The following is a 22944-nucleotide window of genomic DNA, read 5'->3' as shown; positions in this document are numbered from 1 at the left end:
CAGGAAGGTCCAGTTCTGGAATTCCATGGATCACTGTACATGTATACAAACCCACGCAATACACGGCTTTTGCATGAGGTCTGAGAGAGAAGGGGATAGCTGGTGCATCCCTGCATCTCTTCCCACTGTGGAATTAGGGGCAAGATGAGTCTGTACTTTGACTCTGGAACTGGGAGGGATTCCAAGATTACTTACCCTCAATATAGTGAAGTTACCCTCAATATAGTCTGCTTGTCTAAATTATTGTCGACATTTTCCAAAGTTACACAGAAGGGTAAAGGTAATGGTAGAGTAGCTGGTGACATTTTCAGTGTATGAATAACCTTAGTGAGCCTTGGACTTTTTGGTTTGGGTTTTTTCTTTTTCATTAAATTCAGGTCTGGGATGCTTAGCTAGCTTTGAAAATCTGGCTATGAGAGGGTAATGTAGAAAGCCTCTATTCAGGCTACAAGCAGCTATTGTGAGACTTGGAGCTTACAAGAGGCAAGTTTCCTTGTAATGGAAAACCAGAATGAGATACTGTTGAACTCACTTTGTATAGGATGTTGTGTGTGGGAAAATAAGGAAGGGTAGAGGTAATCCGGCTTAGAGATGATCCCAGGCTTAAATCCTTCAATATAAACATCTTCAAACCTTGAGGCTTCCTAGGTCTAGATATGGACAAAAATACTGTGTCTCAGGCCTCTCTTGAAATTACACAGTAATTGTTAATATCATTTTTGGAAAGGCTTACTGTTCTATTATATAAAGAATGTGGTCTATAGAAAGAAAGTTTGTTTTAAATGGCATAATGGGAGAAATGATATCTCTGTGATTTAATCAAAACTGCTTACATTCAATGTAAGAGCAGGAAACAGTATAGTTTGTCTTGCTAAGAGTTGTTTGTTGAGTGAAGTTTAAATGTCAACTGAAGGTTTTAGTGTTAAACATACTGGCTGAATAGTTGATTATTAAAAAGCTTTTTTTCTCAAGAGGTGTCATGAATACCGTGAATTTCATAACCAAACAAAACTTTGGATATTTTTTTTTTACACCATCAGGTGAATCAATGCAGAGGAAGTAAAAGAGACAGAGCTGTTACAATTTTTTTTTTTTTCAAGAAAACTTACCTAAAATGCCTGTGACAAAATAAGTAGTGTTTTACATGGAAAAGGGGGGTGCAGAGAGACTTGCAATGCATTAGCACACCAATGCAGCATTTTAACATTAGTAGAAGGTAAATTGTTTGCCTCATTTTGAATTTGCTAAACTACCATGAGTAAAATAGCACTTGTTATTATATTATTACTTCTTGTCCTATCATTAGCTTCAGACTGCAAATGTTGGACACCATGAATCAGAGTAAGACAATGGCTCATGAACCAGTATCTTAAGAAATAAATAAGTGTTATGATCTAGTACTGACTGAGATCATAATTTGCTTCTCTGCAGTACAGTGAAGTATCCCTTCTGAAGGGGGAACTTCTGTCTTGCTGTTATTTAAATGGTCTTCTGGTCTTCTGTCATGCTGTTATTTAAATGCAATAAATGCCATAAGAATCACACTACACATGTCTTCCAAACTGAAGGAACTAGTAGTAAATAACACTGCTTCATTTTTTCACTTGGATTTTGCCCATATTTCAGCCTTCCCTGCACATTTTTCAGGACCTCTCCAGCAACTGAATTTCATCAGAAAAAGCACTGATGGAAAACTGCATATATTAGATGTCTGTGTAGACATGGACAAACAATGTCCAATAAACAGATGAACATGAGCCTGGGAGAGCAGCAAGCACTTCATCGCATTCTGTCTCAAATATTTGCTTTCTAGTTTGTGGTGTGGAAATGCAGGCAGGTGCTGCTGCAGAGCAGACACTGCTACTCATCTTTCTGCTGGGGTGGTGGGTTTGAATCAGTGCTGGGTTGTAGTAGATGCCCAGCTGTAAAGGGGGTTACATACTGGGAGGGGAAAGAGCAGGAAAATTTCTCCAGGAGGCCTTTGACTTGCACAAATCTTAGAACACTTTAGAGCTGATAATATCTTTTACTTTATGCAAGGCATCATTAATTTCACCATTTACCCGTGCTACAGCTTTGCCATTCAGTACAAGGAGGTAAATATTTTTTTTCCCAGACGGTACGTTGACACAGGATTTATACAGAGCTCTGAAAAATCATACTATGACTTTACAGTAGAATCAATTAATCAAGCTTGTAAGATCCTGAGACATGTACTTCATGTGCCCTGAGCAGATTCTGCCCTGTGTTGTGATATTAAATACAAAATATTTTCCACTTGCTCCAGTCTATTTTTAGAGCATTAATGCTGCAAGACACATGATCCAGAAGGGAAATTACCTAACTTTTTTTATATTTTCTTCTTCCTACTAGTCTAAGACCATCAAACACATGTTCAAGACCATCTTTGCTATAGTTTTGATGGTCATTATTGTCTTGATCTTGCTAGGTTCTAAACTTTCTGGCTTGATCCTTTAGCTGCCCTTAACTATTAAAGTTAACAGAACTGTTCATATGACTAAGTGTGTTGCTGAATAATGGCCCATGTGTTCAGAAGCTTGGAAGAACAATCTCGCCCAGTATGCAAAGAAAAGCAGAAAACCATTGTGGCTTGCTATATGAAATGTCAGATCTAACAAAATATAATAAATTTAAAGGTTTAGCTGCCACACAGAACAAATTATTTCAGTAATTTTCTTACTGAATAATTTCAGAGATATGTCGTCCTCCTTATAGCATTTTGTTTGAGGAAAGGTTAGCTTTGAATGAAGACAGCAGGTTTACATATGGCTCATTATCTTCCAAGCTTTGATAACAACTCTTTTTGACATACAGTTGGCATATTAATTATAGGTATATATTTTGGAGGGAGTCAATTTGTTGAGGTATCTTGACAAATGCAGAACACTGTTTCTGTTTTTGCTGAAATACTCGTTTCATAGCTGCTAGTAATTTGTATTAAATTACTAGTTTTATGCTAGCAGGTAAAGGTTTTCATATGTCTTTTTTATAATATTTACTTTTGTACTGTATTTTATTCTAATGGGAAAATCTATCAAACACTACATGTTAATTACTTTTAATCCTGTCACGACGAAGAAATCAACTTGATGTTACCGTGTTTATTGATGCCAGACATTTTTATTGTAATTAAACCTTAATTTGAGCTGCTGTTGTTGAACGTGTCTGCTGTGAAACCTTGTTTTCCAGCAAATCCCATTTGATTTTCTTTCTAATAAGTTTTTGTAATTTGGTTGCCTGCATAATAGTGCTGCCACAGCTGGTACTAATTGGCATTTTTGTACCAAATAGTAGAGACCAACATCAGAATAACATGCAAGAGCTGAAATACTTTTACAGCACTCTCCTTTATCATTTTCACCATTTGACAGGGGTGGACGAGAGATAAGGATCCATGAAGTTCTTTACCTAAAGACCTCAAGCAAACCAATGGCAGAATTCGCCCCAGTTCTCAAAACAGCCCGCTGCAATTTTCTTACTGTGGACCACAGGATACAAAGAAATAAATACCTGTGTTTACCCGGTTTCCTGGGGCAGCTCCATATTGATGCTGTTGGGCTGCATGAGCAAATTTCACTGCTGTTATGTCCATGCCATGCCAGTTTCTCAGCTACAAAACTTCAGTTCCTTATGACAGTCAATTTGGCACCCTCCTGGAATAGTAGCTGTAATATAAAGGAGAAAAAAGTATTTGAGGCAGAGAAAGTAGCTGTCTGCAGTAGCATGGTAAAAAAAAAAAAGAAATCACATTAGATGCAATTATTCAAATTATTCATAGGGTTGGCAGTAATGTATGTGAACAAAATAGTAGTGTGGAAGAGGTTGAAAAAGATGAGAAAAGCAAAAGAAAAAACTTTAAAAATTTAGTTTATTTTAAATAAGCTGTAGAACCATTTAAACCAGAAGTTCCATCTAGGAGAACTTGCAGAATTACCTGACATTTTGTTGGATTATTTTTTGGAATGATACTCAGAGCTTGAAATTTTGCGGGGAGTTGATTTAGCCCAGGGTATTCCTAGTAATCATTGGGGAGCCATAGCTTAGGCTATGTTGAGGTCTATCAATTTAAGGTGCTTAAATTGTGCATATGAACCTGAAGTTTTCCAAGTGGCGAACACATGGAGATGGCATTGGCATTAGTAGAATTTTGCGCTGTTTTTACAGCTCAAAGATATAGAATAAATGCACATTTTCCATCCAGAAAAATCAGAAATATATTTATTTGTTTTTATTAAAATGGAACTAAAGAGTTGAAGGTGGGGAGGGGGAGAAATCACAAAAATCTGGTGAAGAACATCTTTCTAGACACTATTGATAGAGAGTTTTGTGGAGATACTCGTGAAAATAAAGGCAGTTTGGGGTAAATGAAAAAACCCATGCTTTACAGCACTCCCTGATCCATACATTTCTAATTAGAGATGTAAGATTTCTATCCAACAGAGTTGGCTGCATACCTTTGTTGAGCAAAAGAGCGAAGCGTACATGGGATTTTAAGAACATGATCATGTGGTATCTATATTGACATTTTTTCTTAAGTCTAGAAACTCAATTTATACTTCAGAAAACCTACTTTAAAAATCCCAGTCATAGTAATTAACATCAACTATTAATTTATTTGAAAAGATTAGTTACGTGCATTTGTCTTACAGACCTAAAAGTCTTTAGCTTAAGCATCTAGAGATAATTTCCATGTCAGTATCATTAAGAGATTTTTAAAGTAATTGCCCTGGATTGCCTTTTTTTTTTTTCCTCTTTATGTAAATTTAAAATAAAAGTAATTATTTGAATAAGCTGTCTGTGTTCATACTTACATGACTATTTTGTTGACTAATTTCATGAGCTTTGAGTTGCCCAGATGAGTGCTAGTACTTATTATGTCCTTCAAGTTCAGTGTTTCCATAAAAATATTTTGAGTTCTGGGAAATATGAATGCTTGCTGTTTGTGCAAGCATCACTCTTTCTAGTATCAAATGATGGACGTTCTAACCAGGAGAACAATGGAGTTAAAAAGCTTTATAAAAACTCATAATTGAACATTTAGGATGAAGAAAACTCTAGATACTCAGAAGGAAATTGAGACTGTGACATCTGAAATACCATGGAAGTAGACTGAAGCAGTCTGGCAATTTCTTGACAGTGTTTTGCACTTATTTTAGAAGGAATAGGTGAGTTTTCTGATAAAACTGTCCAAAATCAGCCCCATTAAGTAATGAATATCTGTTCATACTTAAGTACTCAAATGACTTTTTGGAAAAAGCTGTGGCTGTGGGCTCAGTGTATTAACCTTAGGTGAGCTTGGTCCAGAACCCTTGGCTCTGGTGGCAGTGGCTGACATTCAGCTGGATGCAGCTTGAGAAGCTCATCCAGTTTGCTCAGATTTTCACCTATCCCTCAGTTTGCATTGGACAGCTAAATCCAAAAGTTTTAGTAAAATTTATGGTAGTGATCTCATTAAGATAGTGTGCATTGCTGAAAGGAGGGCTGGGAGAAGCTTTTGTTTTGCATGTATTGTAAACACAAAATCAGCTGTATAATGTTTCATAAAACTCTAGAGAAATGATCTTTATGAGCAACTTTATAAGACAAAGGCATATTTTTATAATTTTTCTCAGTTTCTTATTGGGCTTTTTAGATGATTTTAGGAATTTTGTATCCTTTTGCTTTTAAAAATATTAAAGGTAATTTCTAAAACAATCTTGTCTTTCCGTATGCATACTTTATGCGTGCATATACATTTTGAGTTTTTCAGGCTTCTAGCTTTATTTAATCACAAAAGGTCCCACCTTTCCCTATTTTTAAAAAAGTTCCTGTCTCAAGTAGGAGCTACATCCTTATTGTATTTCATACTTTATTCTGTTGCATGGTATTAGTCAGACTTTAGACACTGACAGGATAGATTTTTTAAAAGGAGAAAATTGGGGTGGTTTTGTTATGAATTGTTTTTACATTTCTCTTTTTTAACACATGACATTTAACCTGTGTATCTTCGATTTTTTTAGATAGCAGCAATCATAAATATGAAGGTGAGAATTGAAGAAGTTTTAGTCTTGCTAGCTGTCATGATTTTCAGTTTATAACAGTTTATAGCAGTTGATGTATTTGTAGATGTGATACAAAAACCCTTTTCAGATAACCTATAATTACACACTGACTGAAAAGAAAAAAATGGTCTATTTTCATTATAGGTTGTTATCAGAATACTATCAAATTTAAGATTCATTAGCTCAGATAAAATTAGGAAGTTATGTTTATTAAAACCTTCACCCTATGTTTACAGTACAAGCTGATAGATTTTTTAAATGTATTTCCAGTTTTCTACATTCTTCTTTAACTTATTTCTATTTTCTTCAAATAGAAGGGTTATCAGAAACTGCAGGTGTTTACAAATGGGTTACTAAGAGTTTGCTAATGCAGAAAAGAAGTAGGAAGAAAAGAACAGTCTGGGAGTAGTAGCTCACATAGTGAATGGAGGTGGACCTGCTTGAAAATACAAAGAAGATTCCAGTGTTCCAACAGCTGGAATTTTTTTTTTTTTCCCCCATCCCTGGCAGTGTACAAGGCTGGGTTGTATGGGGCATTGAGCAACCTGGTCTAGCAGGAGGTGTCCCTGCCCATGCCAGGGTGGTTGGAGCTGAATGATCCCTAAAGTCCCTTCCAACCCAAACCCTTTGATGGTTCTATGGTTCTACCTTGGAATACATTTCTGAAGAGAGGCCTAGTAAACCTCTACACTAATGAATGCTGAGCTGTTGTAAGGTCTTGATTCTTGGATTTGTCTTTTCCCAGTTGCCCATGTAGTGGTATTTTGTGACCTACCTTAAGGATGTGTTTTATCCAATCCCTGACTGCTGGATAATTACAAGGTTTAGTTGGCTTGGATAAGCGTTTATCCAAAGTAGAATGATTTATTTGTAGTTTTCAAGTGAAAAGTATTACAGGGGAAAATACACATTTTGTAGATTTTCAAAGAGCAGTCCACCCATGAAGATAGTTTTAAATAATCAGAGAATGATAGAATGGTTTGAGTCAGAAAAGCCCTTAAGGATCATCCAGCAGGTGATACTCGATACTCTCCAGTGAACTGAGAGGGATGAAATCTGATGAAACCTACTTAAAAAAGCACTGTGAGTTTTTGCGTTCATCCAATAGGCACATCAAGTGGGAAAACTTGAAGAGACAAGCAAAAACACATCCATTTTTTAATTTATTTTAAATGAGAGGGAACAATCACAAAGCAGGAAATGTATTTTTAATACATTTCTCTTTCAAAGAAATACTGTTTCCAAAGAAATTGCAAAAATAATTAGCATACATGTTGTTATAAAGTCCAGCTACTGCAAAAATTTATTTCAAGGGGCCATTTCAGCTAGTTTCCTACACTAGTCATTTTTCCTTTAGTTTACAATCCTTTTCTTCTGCATCCAAAGTTCTCATAGCAGTCTAGTACCAGATCAGCCCTTAAGGCGTCAGAGATAATTGTTTTCCCTCCCAAAACCCGCAGTCAGGCACATTAGTGGCTCTGTCATACCAAGCTAATTAATAATAACAGACGTAATTTTGCATCCCCTGTATAGAAAATGAAATTCAGAAAAATGTCAGGAACTACTCGCACTACCTAATCAGTTTTCCTTCTTTTCTCAGTTCTTTTTTGCTCTTTGTTTTGTTTCTTTATTCAAGCATTATTAGACAAAAAGCTAGAAGACCTGGAAATAAGTTGAAAGCTTATAGTGTTGATACTGCAGCAAGTTTTGTCATTGATTTAAATGAGAGTAAACTTAAGCCTTCAGTATTAGTCATAAGAGTCAAGACTAGAATTTTATTTGGACAGATATTGAACAGGTTTTATGGTGTATCCTGAAAGAAGAAAGCTTGGGGATTTACAGGCATTTTCACATATCTTCAGGCACAGATTTCTCAAGCAGTTCCAGGCAGCAGTATTGCAATGCTCTAACAATATAAACAGTCAGGCAATTGACATCAAGTTAGTCCCGTTATTTGCAGGATGATCAGAAGTAGCAGCATTGAGATTTTTTTTAATGCTCAATTTAATTGTTTTTTTAATGTAAGCAGTATATGGTGACATATCTGAAAATGAAATTTCACTATTTTATTTCCTTTAGCTGATACAAGGTTTAAATTACATTGGTGTATAGTATTTTCTCCATTTTTTTAAAGATTGCTCACTTTTTAAAAGATTTTAAAGTGGGGAATTACCAACTCTACAATACTTAAAAGTCCTTCTGTTTTTATCCAGAGGAGCCAGAAGAATTGGAATGGTGAAAAGATACGTCTTTTGGTGAAAACATATTTATAACATATGTCTTTTCCTCTCTTTTTATATCATTTAGATATCAGCATGAATCAATTCCAAGTCCACTGGTTACTGGAGTCCTGTGCACACAATGACACCAAAGGACTTAGGAAAGTAACAGAGCTGACTTATGTAAGTTTGCATTTAGCCCTCTGCTTGACTCTGAGTAGTTCCTAGGCAGCAAGAGAAAGGATGGTTCTGTAACATAACACAGTATGTGTCATACCCTGTTTCATAGATCAGTAAGGATGCTTTCTTTTTTATGTTCCTCTCTGGCAAAAGATAAAAATCAGGTATCTCAACAGCTTTTGGGTTGCTTGGATTTCCTAAATCTACACTAGACTAAAATCTTCTATTTGTTTTTGCTGTTATTCAGAAAATGGGACTGCACAAATTTCTTAACTAAGTACTTACATATCTCTACAGCAAACAGAACACGCAGCTTTATCTGCAATTAATACTGTAGAACTTTAGCACAGTTCAAATACTGAACAGTAATAATAGTAATTAATAAACCAGGTTTTCTTTTAGACATGCAGGTGAGTTTCAGATGATTATTCTTGCTGAGGAGAATAATAGATAAGAAAAGAAGAACTGTAGGTGACAAATACTAGATATTTAATCTGAAAGTCGGGCAGATATCAGATGGGGAGTAAAGCTCCACGTAAGTACGTGTCAGCCCAAATATATACTGCAGTGGCAGTACTTTGTACTCAAATTGTTGGCAATCTAGTATCTCTGTCTCTGTAACACATTTTTTGAACAACAAAGTAATGTGATTGGTGTATCAGAATTGATTTAGCATGTTATTCAGAATGGACAAAATCACAACTCTCTTTTCCTTTTTTACCCTGATCTGTACTACCCCATCAATTCAGGGGAGTTAATGGCATGTAAAAGAGTAAGTCAAAAGACATGATTTCTCACACAGGATGGTGTTAGCTTGTAGGATTTAGTGCTTCTTAGGGTCAGCAAAGCACATATTAGAGGCAGGTTTAAAAAATGATTTTGACATAATGCTATGATCATTTGCACTATTTCAAGATATCGCATTGGAAATAGGAGAAATTTAACACTGAAGAAGTTCATTTCCACTAGAGGTCAGGAAAGACTGTTTGGACATCTGCCCAAATGCATTGTGGGATTATGAATTTATTTCCTTTTTTCCTTATTTCCAGTCATTTTATGGTAATTCATCCAATCTGTCATGATAAATAAAAATAGTCCTGTCACAATTTTAGGGAGACATCAAACCTGTTGGACCACTCGCCCGGCAGGTTGAAGGCAGGGAGTCCACTCTCAGCCCAATCTGTATGTCCCGTCAAAAATGACCTTCCAGGTGAAGATTGGACTAATTTGCAGTTAGAAAAAAGAGAGTGTTATGCAAAAGAACATGGGAAATTAGTGATTCTGAAGGGCATTAAAGATCTAAAAGGTAGTGAAAGACTTTTGACCTCAGGCAGTAATATATTATTAGAGATTTTTCCAGGCTAAAAACCAGCCAACCAAACATTTTTTTCCATATATGATTTATGCTAAAGCTTTCAGACTGTAATTTTCAAAAGTGCTTCAAACAACAGTAAGAATTTAGCAGGACACTTACACTTTGTGTAAAGTTTTCTTCTTCACACATTGTCCTTAAATAGAGACTTGTGCTTTGTATTAGTTGTGGAGTTCTTCCTGATAAGAGTGTAGAAGTACTTTATGTACTCAAGTGGAAAAATATTCATCCATAATGCTATGCTGAACTTTAAATGTGCTTCTAAAAAGTTAAACATAGATGAAGCCTGTCATTTACAGCAGCTTAACTCAGCTTTCTTACAGTTATTTAATTTGATTAGCATTTATATCCTCACACTGCTATCCCCACTGCCATAATTCATTGAGACTGTTTTAAATATTAGAAGTCAGTTGCTTTGATGCAGTGTGTCGAAGGAACTGTGCAGAATTGAAGGACATATTTAAATACCATGCTAATATATTTTACTACTGAAAATAATCATAACATTGGTGATATTAGAGTTTCTTCTCTTTCTTCTCTGAGTTAAAACCACATTGACATGTGTTAAGCATCCAGGAAAAGAAATTTTTTGAGAAAACTATTCATCTTTTGCTGAGCTTATTTTTCAATTTGTTCATTTTTTCCCCTTTTTTTTTTCCCTTGGGCTCTGTTTGCAGCATGTGATCTTTTTGTTTTTCCTATTGTAGGAAAACTACATTATTCTGAAGGACTTGTCATTTTCATGCAAATACAAAGTAACTGTTCTGCCCGCAAAATCTAAAGGACGTTTTAAGGCTGAGAGTACTTTCTTCGTTACCCCACCTTGCTCTGCATTTAAAGAAAAGAAACACAAGCATATTAATTGTCCTGCTGAAGGAGGTAAGGCATGATCTGGGAACTACCAAATAGTTCCAAAAGCATTTATAATCACCAAAGGAGAGTCTTTAAAAGCAGTTCTAGAACAGGAAATGAGAGATTCAAAACAAATAAAAATATCACTTAGGCTTATGTGAACATTTTCAGAAATAGCATCGATTTTGGCTAGTATATTATTACTGTTTTGTCAATTAAGTGTAATTGTAGTGGACATACAGTCATATTTGTAATGACATGGTTGGGGTATTTTTGTAAGTAGGGACGGTTTCCCATTGTATTTATTATGATGGTTGATAACTATAAACGATTATGGTGGCATGACCCATCTTTTCAATGTTTTGCTGCAGATGCAAGCTGCTATTCCAGTTTGATTTTGTTTGGGTTAATTCTGCTCTCAAATAAGAGATATGGCCCTCATATCATTACAGGATTGTCAAAATGTGTAACTAGAGGGTTATGGAAGTTGCAGAATTATGGAGGTATTGGTTAGAGAGGACCTCTGTGGTCAGCTGGTCCTGGGTCAGGTCAGCCATGGCTTTGCACTGCCAAGTGTGGATACCTCTCTCTGGTAAGAGGGAAGCCCTCTCATGTTGAGTCCCTCCTGTTCCCAAGGGTGCCCCCATGCTCCGTAAGTTACCCAGAACTCTGCTGGACTTCCCTTAATGTCTGTCCTGACGGTTTCCAGCATTACAGCCTTCCTGGGCAACTGTAACTCAGGTATAACTTTTCCCTAATCAGAGTGCCCCTATTAACTTGTACTACAGTTTTAGTGCATGAATTTTACTTTTTGGCTGAATTATGGAGTTCTGTACTACCCTGTGCATTTTCCTGTGGTCCCAAAACTTCCAGTCTGAGTTCACGTATTCTGAAATATGAGGAGGAGGAGAATGGCTCCCTGTGAATGAGGCACTTAGATCTTTACATGCCATAGCTTTCTTTTCTGTCCCTGCAGCTGAGAGCATTTTATCTGAAGTTTGAGTTTGGCCCAAAATGTTAGTGGAATATATCAAACATAGGTTTTTGGTTAACACTGAAAATGTGGTGTTGGAAAGCTGACTGGATCTTGTGTAACACCAGAAATACCGCCCTGCCTGACCTTGATTAGTGAAATTAAATGAGTATTATTGAAGATTTTCTCTAAAAGTTTAGCTTATCTTTTTTTTTTTTTTGCTTTCCAAATTTATAGTGCCAGTTCTACCCAAAGTGTTGGCCAAACCCGAGAATCTGTCTGCGTCTTTCATTGTTCAGGAAGGTAACATCACTGGTCATTTTTCCTGGAAGATATCCAAGGCAGACCTTCACCAGCCCATGACAGGGTTCCAAGTCACTTGGGCAGAAGTGACCACAGAGAGCCGGCAGAACAGTTTACCCAACAGCATCATTTCCCAGTCACAGATACTGCCAGCAGTAAGTTGTTTGTTACTTTCTTTTGCCAGTGGCTCCCTCAGTTTGTGTGTCTGTGGCTCATTTGTAATGTTTAGTGGTATGCAGATGTCAAACACTGGTTCTGCAGGTAAGTTGGAGCAAGGAGTGCTTAAGTTTTCCTCCTTGATCGAGATGCAAAGCATAGCTTTGAATACTTTTCTTGATGATACAGCAAACATTTTAAACTGTAGAGCCTGGAGGTGCCTGAAATTATCTATCACTATATGTATCTGTCTATGTATAGCACCTGGTTAAATTGCAGAAGGCTCTGATTTGAGTCAAAACAGTATCTTCTGTCTCTCAGAAACCATCAGAATTTAGGGTATTTTATGCCAAGGACCATTCACTCTCACTAAAAATGTAATACTCACACAACCAGGACTGAAATGCACAGGGCCCAACTGCTGGAGGAGCACCTGAATGAGCAGAGTGAGTGTACAAGTGCATTGCACGCACTCCTCTCTCTGCCCTACCCATGAAGGATTTTATATGAGATGGAACAGCTTCAGCCAGGTCTGTTAAAGGCAGTCCCATCTCAAAATATGTCCTAATTTGCCAGGAAAACATGTTTCCCCCACTTTTTCTCTCTCCTTTCACTTTTACTGTCTGGTCTGGCAGTACCAGCAAAGTATCCCACAGGAATAAGCAGTTACTCCCACAGCATGCTTTTTTTTCCCCATATGGGGCGGATACAGTGCCAACCAGAATAACTTGTCCTGTGGATTCCTGGCCAGACCAACCTGGCTGGAGGCAGGAACACTCTGTTGCCCACGCTGTCCAGCATCACTGCTCCAGCTGTCCCCTTCCTGGGACTGGGCCTTTGCAGCTTGGAATGAGTGATTTGTTCCAACTTAATGCAGATGATGCTTTGATTTATAGTTTTGATTTTGATTTAGATGAATCTGGTTCCTTAATATCTGTCAGTCTTTAGCCAGATGTATTCCCACCTGGAAGTTTTTATAAAATTACTTTGAAATTATTTAGCACATGTCTAAGTGACCACAAAAGGTATGGAGCAGTGAAAAGTGAGTCCATCACACCATGAATGACCTTAAGAGCAGAAGACAAATTCTTATGATGTAACTGGGATAAATCTGAAATTAGTGTGGTCACCCTTTTTTTTCACTCGCTGCAGAAGTGGCCCCAGGCCACCCACTACTTTAATTACCAATTAGTAGAATTCACTTACAAATCCAAAATAAAAATAAGTTTATGTAATGAATGTTTATTTATGTTCATTTAAAAGAATGGTTAGGAAAATACATTTTAGTACACTTTTTATTGATGAGAACATCACTAAAGTGATCAGCACACTTTCCATAAAAGTCTGTAAGAACTTGGTCCTCGTACACGTGAAACCATAGTATTATGATTGAAAATGTGTCTGTTCAAAGGGAATGGGAAACAAAAAATTCAAGACATGCTCTGATACAATTTAACATCTGACCGGAGTGTTATGAGCCAGGTGTAAATGTGTCAATCTCTCAGGGTCCAGCCCGTGCAGTTTTTTTTAAATAATCTTGGCCAGACTGCTCTTCAGAGGTGTTTTGTGAAGTAAAAGGTTTAATCAATGAAAAATAACAAACGTTACAGAAAACAAAAGAAAAGTCGCGCACAGGTATCCGAGAAAATCTCTGACACCCTGCTAGAAACAATCCAAAAATCTCCTTAGCTCCTTTGTGCTGCTTCCTAAATACTGAATGTTTTAGGAGGGACAGTTTGGCTTGCTGCCAACAGGGAGAGGCACAGGATTTGAAGAACAGCGGAAAGATCCAACAGCTGCTTCTCTCTTGGCACTGAGGCAATTACGATGAGAAGGGCACAGAACTTTCTAGTTAAACTGCCTAAAATGTCTAAAGGTAAACTGAAACTCTTTCCTTATAGAGAGATGCTCACTCAGGGGTGGGGGATGCTTTACTACAATGCTCACTCGGCAAAGTGATGCATACGTTAAATCCTTTTAACGGATAAATTGATGTATTTATTTTTAGGATCACTACGTACTCACCGTGCCCAACCTGAGGCCCTCGATGCTGTACCGCCTGGAAGTTCAGGTGCTGACGACTGGTGGGGAAGGGCCAGCCACAATCAAATCCTTCCGAACACCTGACCTTCCTCCGTTTGCGCCCCACAGTAAGCGCTATACTGTTCTGACTTGTGCTGGTGATGTGTTACAAAATTTCAGTCTTCCACATGTAAGGAGTGGAAGCTTTCTCAAGCCATAGAGTTTTTACTGATTCCAGTGGCATTCCACAAACCTGAGATGTGTGAAAATACTGGTCTTTTTCCCCTATAATTGTCAATCAGCAACAGTGGAAGCAAATCCAGTCTGTCACTCAGTTGCTGTGGTCTAACATTTGCCATTCCTTGCAGCCACAGCTCTTTGGCTTATGCCTATAGCACATGGGTTTCAAAGTTGGTCTGTCCTCCAGGTGCAACCTTGAGGATTACGTACCTTTCAAGATTAGATTTTTCTGGGTTCACTCAGTCCAGCATGGCTAGTACTTAAACATATTTCTAAAGCAATGCAAACTTCTTAATGGCCATTTCCAGCATTTCATGTGTTTCTGAATAATACAGCTCAATGTTGCAAAGCCAAGTAAAAAATACAGTTCATCCTTACGATTCAGGATGGCTCATGTAACAACACATAGAACTCCAAGTTCTTCGGAGGTCATTATAGCAAAGTTTACTGAAAGACAGATTCTTTTTATACAGTGTTTCGGTACAATGAACAGGATTGGTCCTTTAGAGCACCACTTTCTTGTAAACATCTTTACCAGTAAACAAGTTGGAAAAACACCAGGTGTCAGGAGGAGGCTATGTACAGGGGTTGTTTTGGGTTCCTCCTCATGATTTCCCAGGCCAGAATGAGAATGTTAGGTGCCCAGCTTTCTCACAGGCTTTAAGCCATTGCCTGGAGCTTAAAATCTGTTTTCTGGCCACTGTCAGTTCCCATAACAATTAGTTCAAAATTTATCTGCTTGAATATTTTTATCCTTTCACAGGCCCACTGAAGTTGCCTGGACTGGACATACACACTGTTGTCAACACAGACTCAGCACTTACAAGCTGAAGGTTTCACAAAGCCTTTTCAGTATGGATAAATGTTGGCATTGCACATCAGGATTTAATATGTGCATAATTTCCTTTTCTTTTGTTTAGGACCTCATCTGAAGCAACATCATCCACATCACTACAAGCCATCCCCAGAGAAATATTAGACTGTTTCAGAAGATTATACAAATAACTGAGGGAAAAAAAACTGAGCTCCCAAATGAGGGCTGGGTAACAGCACATCTGTTGGAGCAGCGAATCCAGTTTTCCAATGGATGTTACCATCCTGTATGATCTGTATCTACTTCTCTGTAGTTTAGCCATGAAGAATTATGTTTGCACCATGACCGGGATGAATCATACACCAAGTATCGTTTCAGTACCAGCGCTATTCAACAAGCTGAAGGTCACATCCAACTCAACACCTGTGAGAAAATGTTCATTATATTGTTCGTTACAATTTTTTCATATTCTGTCTTTAAAGTAGGTTGAAATAGTGCAGTGTATGCAGCTTGTTCTCTTATTGAATTCAGTGTTACTATTTGTAGGGCCCTGTGATGTATGCATACTTTTGAAAGAGGCCATGTTCTCATCAGTGGATTTAAATTATCTATTTTGCTTAAAGCCCCTCCTGTCACCAATTTAAGCCCTAGTGTATTTTGCTGTTAAAGAAAATCTCCATTTGTCTGAAAAAAGGACATAAATAAAATAAATACCAGTAGCTGAAACCCCGAAATACCCAGTTTTTTAATAATTGCAGTGTCACCATGGGGGAGGATGATGATGCATATGTATTACCCATCTGGTCTAAAGTGGTAATGTTCTATCATGTAGATCTTCTATTAATATAGTCAATAGTTAAAGGATATACAGGGTAGAAATACCATTGTAGAGAAACAAATGGCAATTAATAGAATTGTTTAAAATTGATGGCAATGAATGCAATTAATTGATAGGTCCTAGAAGAATAACTTTTTAAATCTTACTTACAATTTTTAATACATACTATTTCAAGGTATAATATTATCTTGAATAGAAACACCGATTTTCTGGTTATAAATCTGAATAGTTAACATTATAATTTTAGAAACTGAAATTCTGAGGCACGTTTACTATTCAAGTAGCTCTGTAGCTACTTTTTGGCTTTGAATTTTGATGCACATATTTCTTTTCCCTGTGGATCTTTAGAACAGAAGGATGGATGTATTGGCTCTATTTTGCTGTTCTGCTTACAGAAAGAATTATGTGACAATTTTCTGGCATCTGGAAAACATTGGCTTATAGTTTATTTGAATTCATTTTTCAAATTTAGACAGAAGGGTGCCCTTTTTCACCATAAGGGAATTCATATTGCCTTATTGTGCAGTATAAACTGTCTAGAGTAATTTGTCTCACAGAGACACATGTCTCAATAGTAAACAGAAACTGCTTGGATTTATTATTGAGAGGGTGGAAAGTATCTGCCAATAAACATCCATACAAATACCCATAATCAGCTCTTAATGCTCAGATGTGTTTGAAGTGCTCCTGAATTCTTTGGCACCGTTTCTGTTACTTCTTGAATCATCACATCAGACTCATGTACCTCAAAACTTGACTCCAACTGGACAAAGTGGTCACTTTTTCTACCAGCAGATGCTACAGACTCATCTGTGCTTCATATGTCTCTCAGATATTCAGTAAGAGGACATTAGTGATACATGTATTTCCCTTGTCTTGATGACAAACTGTTTTGTGGAAAAGCAAATACAAAGAAATACCTGTCTGAAACTGAGGATCAGAGCTATGTTTATCACAGTAAAATATTCACGAAATACTCAGCTTGTCTATACTGAAGTTTGCAGCATTTATACCACGGGGGAAGAAGGAAACCACATAAATTTCTGATCACTTGCTCATTATAATTTTTCTACAATTTTACTTTCAGTTTTAAAGGGCTCTTTTCCATTCTTTTTCTGTTTTGCTTGTTGTCTTTTTTGATCTTCACTTAGTGACCAAGAATTTTCCCAGACACTTTCTATTGCTACATGGTTTGGGCCTTTAGCAATAGCTTAAAATATAATAAAGGCTATGGTGCTTTTAATTCCTTCCTCTATTTTCCAAAATACATTAGCAAATTAGCAGACAAATTCTTCTTCCAAAAGTCTGTAGTAAACAGATCTATTTTCAGTTTTTTCAGAATGCCAAAGTCTGAGATATTTTTGTTAGGATGGAAATGTTTTATTTGTATGTTTTTACAATGAAAACAAAATTTGCATTGGACTGGTCTGCTTTCACATTTGGATTGCACGGAGCATGGATGAGTCCAGAAGTGATCTTTGTGGTGTTTCCTGGATCAGCAGGATCAGGGAAAGTAATTACCTCAGGCTTCTCTGAAGAATTCTGTCCAAACCTTTCAATCACAGTCTGTTCTAGTTGTGCTGGATCAAATCTGCAGTGACTTCATTAATGTTAATAAAATTACATTTAAATCCTAGTGGCACTGTAACGCATGGAACTATAGTAGAACTGTAAGCATAGATGTTGGTCTTTGTTACAGTGGTGCCAGTTCATTGAGACAAGCAGGAACCTCATATAATCATCCTTCTGAGAAGAATAAAAACGGTTACTGTTTGCTGGTGCCATTCTCTCTGAAGCATTCTTCTGTTCAAAGTAACAAGGTACTTTTGAAGAACACTGAGAGGTTTTCCCTTCTGAACTAGATTGATCAAAACCAAAAGATGATAAAGTAGAAATCTATTGATCAAGTGCATTATATAAAGTCCACTAAGATGTAAATTATTCTTTTCCTTCTACAAATGATCTTATCAACTCACCTTTCAAGTCACCCTCCAAATCAAAAATAAAAAATACCAAGTCAACAAAGCTCATGTATGGATGTTAAATTCCCAGCTGTGAGTGATTTCCTCATTTTTTTTTTTAATTTAGCAGTACAGATTTGAAGTGTTTAGTGCCTAATTCTAAAGCTTTTTTTGCTGAATCACACAGGGCGTTGTCGTAATTCACTAGACTAAGTCACATTAAACATTTAATTCTGGAATAGAATTGCAATTTGCTACTTAATTCCCTAGTTAAAGATCTATTTTCTCTAATGATGTTGTGTAATTCAGAGTTAATATTGGGGTGGTCTTAGAGATATTGGGATGTTTTAAGATACTCTGCACCTTTACACTAATGTATTATTTACTGTGTACGATTCTGATGAATTTGTCAGTTGAATTCGGGATTCATTTTGTTTATCTTTATTTCTTAAAGGAGAATTATAAGATTATGCTATTTTTGGTAACTGCTTTGTGAAGTGGATTTTTTTGTTCATTGGTGATTTTTGTATAAGAAGAAACTGGTTTGTTCTCGTTATATCTTTTTTTGACCATTTTTGAGTTGTTTAGAGAGCAGGAGAAAATAAGAGAGAACTTGTGCTGTATCATCCATGTGTACCAACTTGAATATTCATTAAGAATATAGCTCACGGACAATAAATAAGAATTCTGAACATCCTCAACTTAGTGGCTTCAGAAGGAGCTGAGGGCATGGCGTGGCAATGCTGACACTGCCATTGATACTTGGTGTGGTCACACACAAAGTCATTGCTAATGTGAGTGGGAATTCGGCAATTCTGCTGATTGATATTAGCAGAACTGTATAGAAACCTTAATACTGAATCAATTTATTTCACAATACTTTCATCTTCATGCTCCCAGCTGGAGTCAGGGAGAGTTTCCAATAAGCAGGTCCTGATTCAGGAAGGTTGGCACAAAGGAAGTCACTGGGATGGAAGCAAACCTGTGCAGTTAAGAATGAGCTTAAGTGATGCTTCAAATCAAGCATGGATGTCAGAGGTTTTTTGAATAATGTCGTAAATCAGGGCCTTGTAAAACAAAGTGGGGGAACCAGACAGTTCTAAATTCTGTGTAAAATGCCATAATTTTTTTTTATTTTTGTGTATATGTAAATGTCATAGTGATATTGACTTATTTATTAATCCATTTTCTTATACTATGTGCCAAGTATGCTCCTACCCTTTTGATCAGTACCTGTGAACATCAACTACTAAAAATAATGTTATGCAAAACTTGTGCATTTTAACCAGGAATATGCTACTAATAAGCTGTTGCATGTAGTTTTCAATGATTAAGAAAACCCTTTATTTAAAAAAATGTAAGTGGATACCTGCAGATGTTGATGATTACATGTGGGTTTGCATGCCAAAACTCATTGTTCAGTTGTGGGCATGAAATGTATCGACTGTATTACCTCTACTGATATATTAGTAAGGTACAATTTACAAAGTAATTAACAGAGCTCTATATGTAAAATTTTTCCTTTTTACTTAATTATATTGTAGTAGAGGTAACAAATGCTTCTCTGTTACCCAAATTGGCTGTAGAAATTATGTTCCTATAACAGTCATTTAAAGTCAATATTTATTTATGTATGTAATACAAAAAGATTGGTCTTATGTGTTTGTCCTGTTATTTAGAGAAAAAAATATACACTTCTTGTAAAAACATTTTGTAAAAAAATATAAATGTAAATAGAGTCTGATTTCTTTTACTCACTATTTTCATGTTTAGAATTTGTACATACTGTTTATGTAATAAACTATCCTACATCGAAATACTGGTCCATTATCTCCTCCATACAGAATTTAGAATTTTGCTTTTCTTGAGTTGAAGAGATAGACACCTAAGAAAAATCAGTGTCACACCAAGTACCTCTGCTTCATCTAAATTTCATTGTGTATGAAGTCATACCATTTTATCCTCTCTTTACTACATAATTTTTTTTCTTTAGATAGTCATCAAAATAATCTGAAAATAAATTTAAATATAATTTGAGTAATTTACATAGTAAACCAATACTGGAAGTAAAAAGTCAGGCATAAGAGCTTGCCCTTTCTCTATGCTAGCTGGATAGTTCACAGTGAAGATTTGTTGATCCTTTTGTTATGCTAACTTAAATTAATTAAGTTGCTGCATCTTTGCCAGTGGCCTGATTCTGCAAGCCGAGATTTTCATGACTGAAACTCATGGTGAGTCTGTATATGCACTAAATGTGGTGTATTTTCTGTTCTAAAGTGCAGTATCCCATGGTTTAAATTCTGCATTTTTAACAAATATAAATATCTGAGTACAAATATTTAACTGTTTCAAATTCTCATTGATGCACTATTGTTCTCAGGTGCAATATCCTTAGTTTGGAGATGCACCTTTGGGTAACTCTTGACTTACCTAATAAGCGTTTATTTTTGGTTAACTTGATCACAAACTCCAGAATTTCCTGGTATTTTCATTAGAGTAAGTGCTTACATTTCTGGTTTCAGTTTTCTTTTTACATAAATAAATAATATTTTAGTAACACTCCTAGTGTTAAATTTCTCTGCATGTTGGACTATTTCTATAATATTTGCTGTTGTGGTTCAGTAATCCCAGATAGGAATGATATATCACCTGAACAGGTGAATGGGTAAATTGTCAGAATAAATGGCTGAAGTGTTCTATACACTGTAATTCAGAATAGCCATTCATTTTTTCTTTCCATATCTTCAAAGAGGTGTTTTATTCTCCATTGGATTAAAGGACATAGTGACTGGATTAAATAAAGCATATGAAATAAAGCAAATCTGCTATATATTGAATAGTTTTCATCATTTTGGGAGTGGGTTTTGCCACTTGTGCTTCTGTACAACCTGGCTTATGTGCACCTAAAACCAGAATACACTCAAAAGATTCATAAAAAAATGAATCAATGAAAGCTTGTTCCAGTACAAAATCAACCAACCAAACGAACCCACCCTCCATATTTCTGTTTTCTGATTACAGGTGTTGTATTGTCATTGTCTGAATCTCTGCCAGCCTCCTTGAGGAAAGCCTTGGGCCAAAACAGTGGCTGTCAGCCCCTCGGTGGCCGTGCAGCACCTGGGAGGGTAAAACAAGCACCAGGGAGAATAGTGAGAATGTGAGCTTTGAAACAGAGCCAATGTGCAAGGAGTGGATTGCTGTGTCCCCTTTGCATTGTGCTTAATTTCCTTCTCGCTTCTGCCCAAGGTGCTGGCAGGAGCACAGATGAATATTTAATAGATGCCTTGCTGTAGGCATTTACTGAGAGTGCTGTGCGGCACAGAAACTAAAGAATTTATGAATGCTTTCTGTACCCAGTTCCTTACATGCACTGGTGATTTATTCATGTTACCTAATAATGGGCTGTATTGAGCAGGTCTTTTTTCTTCTCAATGGAAAATCAACTTTGGAAACAGTGGATTGTCATTTTTCAGGAGAGTTAGGCAAATACATGCACACAAATATCCCTTTCTATTTGTGTGCAAAAGTATTTGTACAGCAAATAGAGCTTGCTTGTCTTTTGCACAAGCTGTTCAGTATTGGTATGTGGGCAATAGGTCCAAAATTTTCAGTCTTTGAAAGTAACTCTGGTTTTGCTGACTAGTAATGATGGGTTAACATTTTAATCATGTTTTTTATATTTTATTTGGAAAATGTTGCCTGATTTAAATGGTTCAGACTGCACAGTTGTTCGTAGATGCACAGTCATAAGCTGGAATTTCCATGCTGTTATTTTATGTAAGTGAAAGGCAGAGGAGGCACTGGGAACAGAGGAGCATAAAGCACAGAAAGAATCTGCTCACCTGATGTATTAATTTCTTTGCCAAAATCCAATTGCTAGTTTTAATTCAAGTATTTGTAATCATCTGCAAACAGTCAAATTAATAATATGAATTTTTTTTCTGAGACATGCTGCAATACTTGCTTGAAATATAAATATTTCAGACTTTCAGTGAATGTGCCTGCAAGCCAAGATCTGTTAGACTGTAACCATAAAACAGGAATTTACAAAAAAAAAAAAAATCTAGTGAATGCTAGTTGTCCTCAGAGCAGTTATGGACAACTGTTATTTTTGCTTTTATTTTACACACAGTAATTGGGTTTATTGAATCATACTGTAGAAAAAGAAGATCCATACACATTTTTCCTGTGCTTTGAGGGAAATACCTCTTGTCACAAAGGATAGCATTTAATTGGTGAAAGTGCTTCATGAATGGCTGAGTCACCAGAGGCTTACAGCAGATTTACACTCATGAATGAACCCTGCAATTTTTTATTTGTCTGAAGATAGTATTCATTTCTCTTGTCTTTTAACCCAAACTTGAAGGGAGTTTTAGTTTTGCTTTATAGTGGATCTGTGTGCGTTACTTTTGTTGTGAAAGACTTGTGTCTGTTGCTGTTCTTAGTTGTGGACACTGGAAGCATGTTTCTCTTCACTGCTTAATGCTATGAAGATTTAGGTTTATGATACCTTTCCAATAGAAAAGAAATCCATTAAGATAATATATATTAATGTATTTAGAGCAGATTTCAGTAAAAGTTTCCTTGTCAGGAATGCAATATTTGTTTTTTGATATAAAGAATTTTTGCAGGTGCATTTCATTTAAATTATTATGTACACAGTATAGTTTTGTAGAATAGAAAACCTGTCTTTCTACACATCAACCACAAGAAATTGTGGTGAGCACACAAAATTAAATATTAAATAAGTAGACATAACTCATATTTGCATTGATAAATGCCATTAAGAATAATTAATGTTCAGGTTAACTAAATATGTCACACTGAGTAAAATGGATCCCAGTTCATCTGAAAAACTTTGATAAAATCCTAAGGTGATTCCATATTTGTTTTGTAGGTAATTTTGTAACATTTGTTAGTAACTTTTTAAAAATACGTGGAACAAACAGCAA

General features: G+C 36.3%; 1 protein-coding gene across 1 annotated transcript in view; it reads left to right on the top strand.

The window, feature by feature from the left end:
- The window catches only part of ANOS1 (anosmin 1), a 136346-nt gene extending 115543 nt beyond the window's left edge, over positions 1-20803 (top strand). Inside the window, exons 10-14 of the mRNA XM_066176795.1 lie at positions 8370-8464; positions 10541-10712; positions 11896-12116; positions 14126-14267; positions 15300-20803. Coding sequence (XP_066032892.1) covers positions 8370-8464; positions 10541-10712; positions 11896-12116; positions 14126-14267; positions 15300-15358 — 689 coding nt within the window. The 3' untranslated portion in view covers positions 15359-20803. The remainder of the gene's footprint in view (positions 1-8369; positions 8465-10540; positions 10713-11895; positions 12117-14125; positions 14268-15299) is intronic.
- The last annotated feature ends 2141 nt before the right edge of the window (positions 20804-22944 follow it).

The sequence above is a fragment of the Chamaea fasciata genome, unplaced genomic scaffold (genome assembly GCF_029207755.1).
Source record: "Chamaea fasciata isolate MVZ Bird 193981 ecotype frontalis unplaced genomic scaffold, bChaFas1.0.hap1 SCAF_2, whole genome shotgun sequence".
Taxonomy (NCBI): Eukaryota; Metazoa; Chordata; class Aves; order Passeriformes; family Sylviidae; genus Chamaea; species Chamaea fasciata.
Note: the sequence above shows the minus strand (reverse complement) of the source record. Positions and strands in the feature narration are given on the sequence as shown.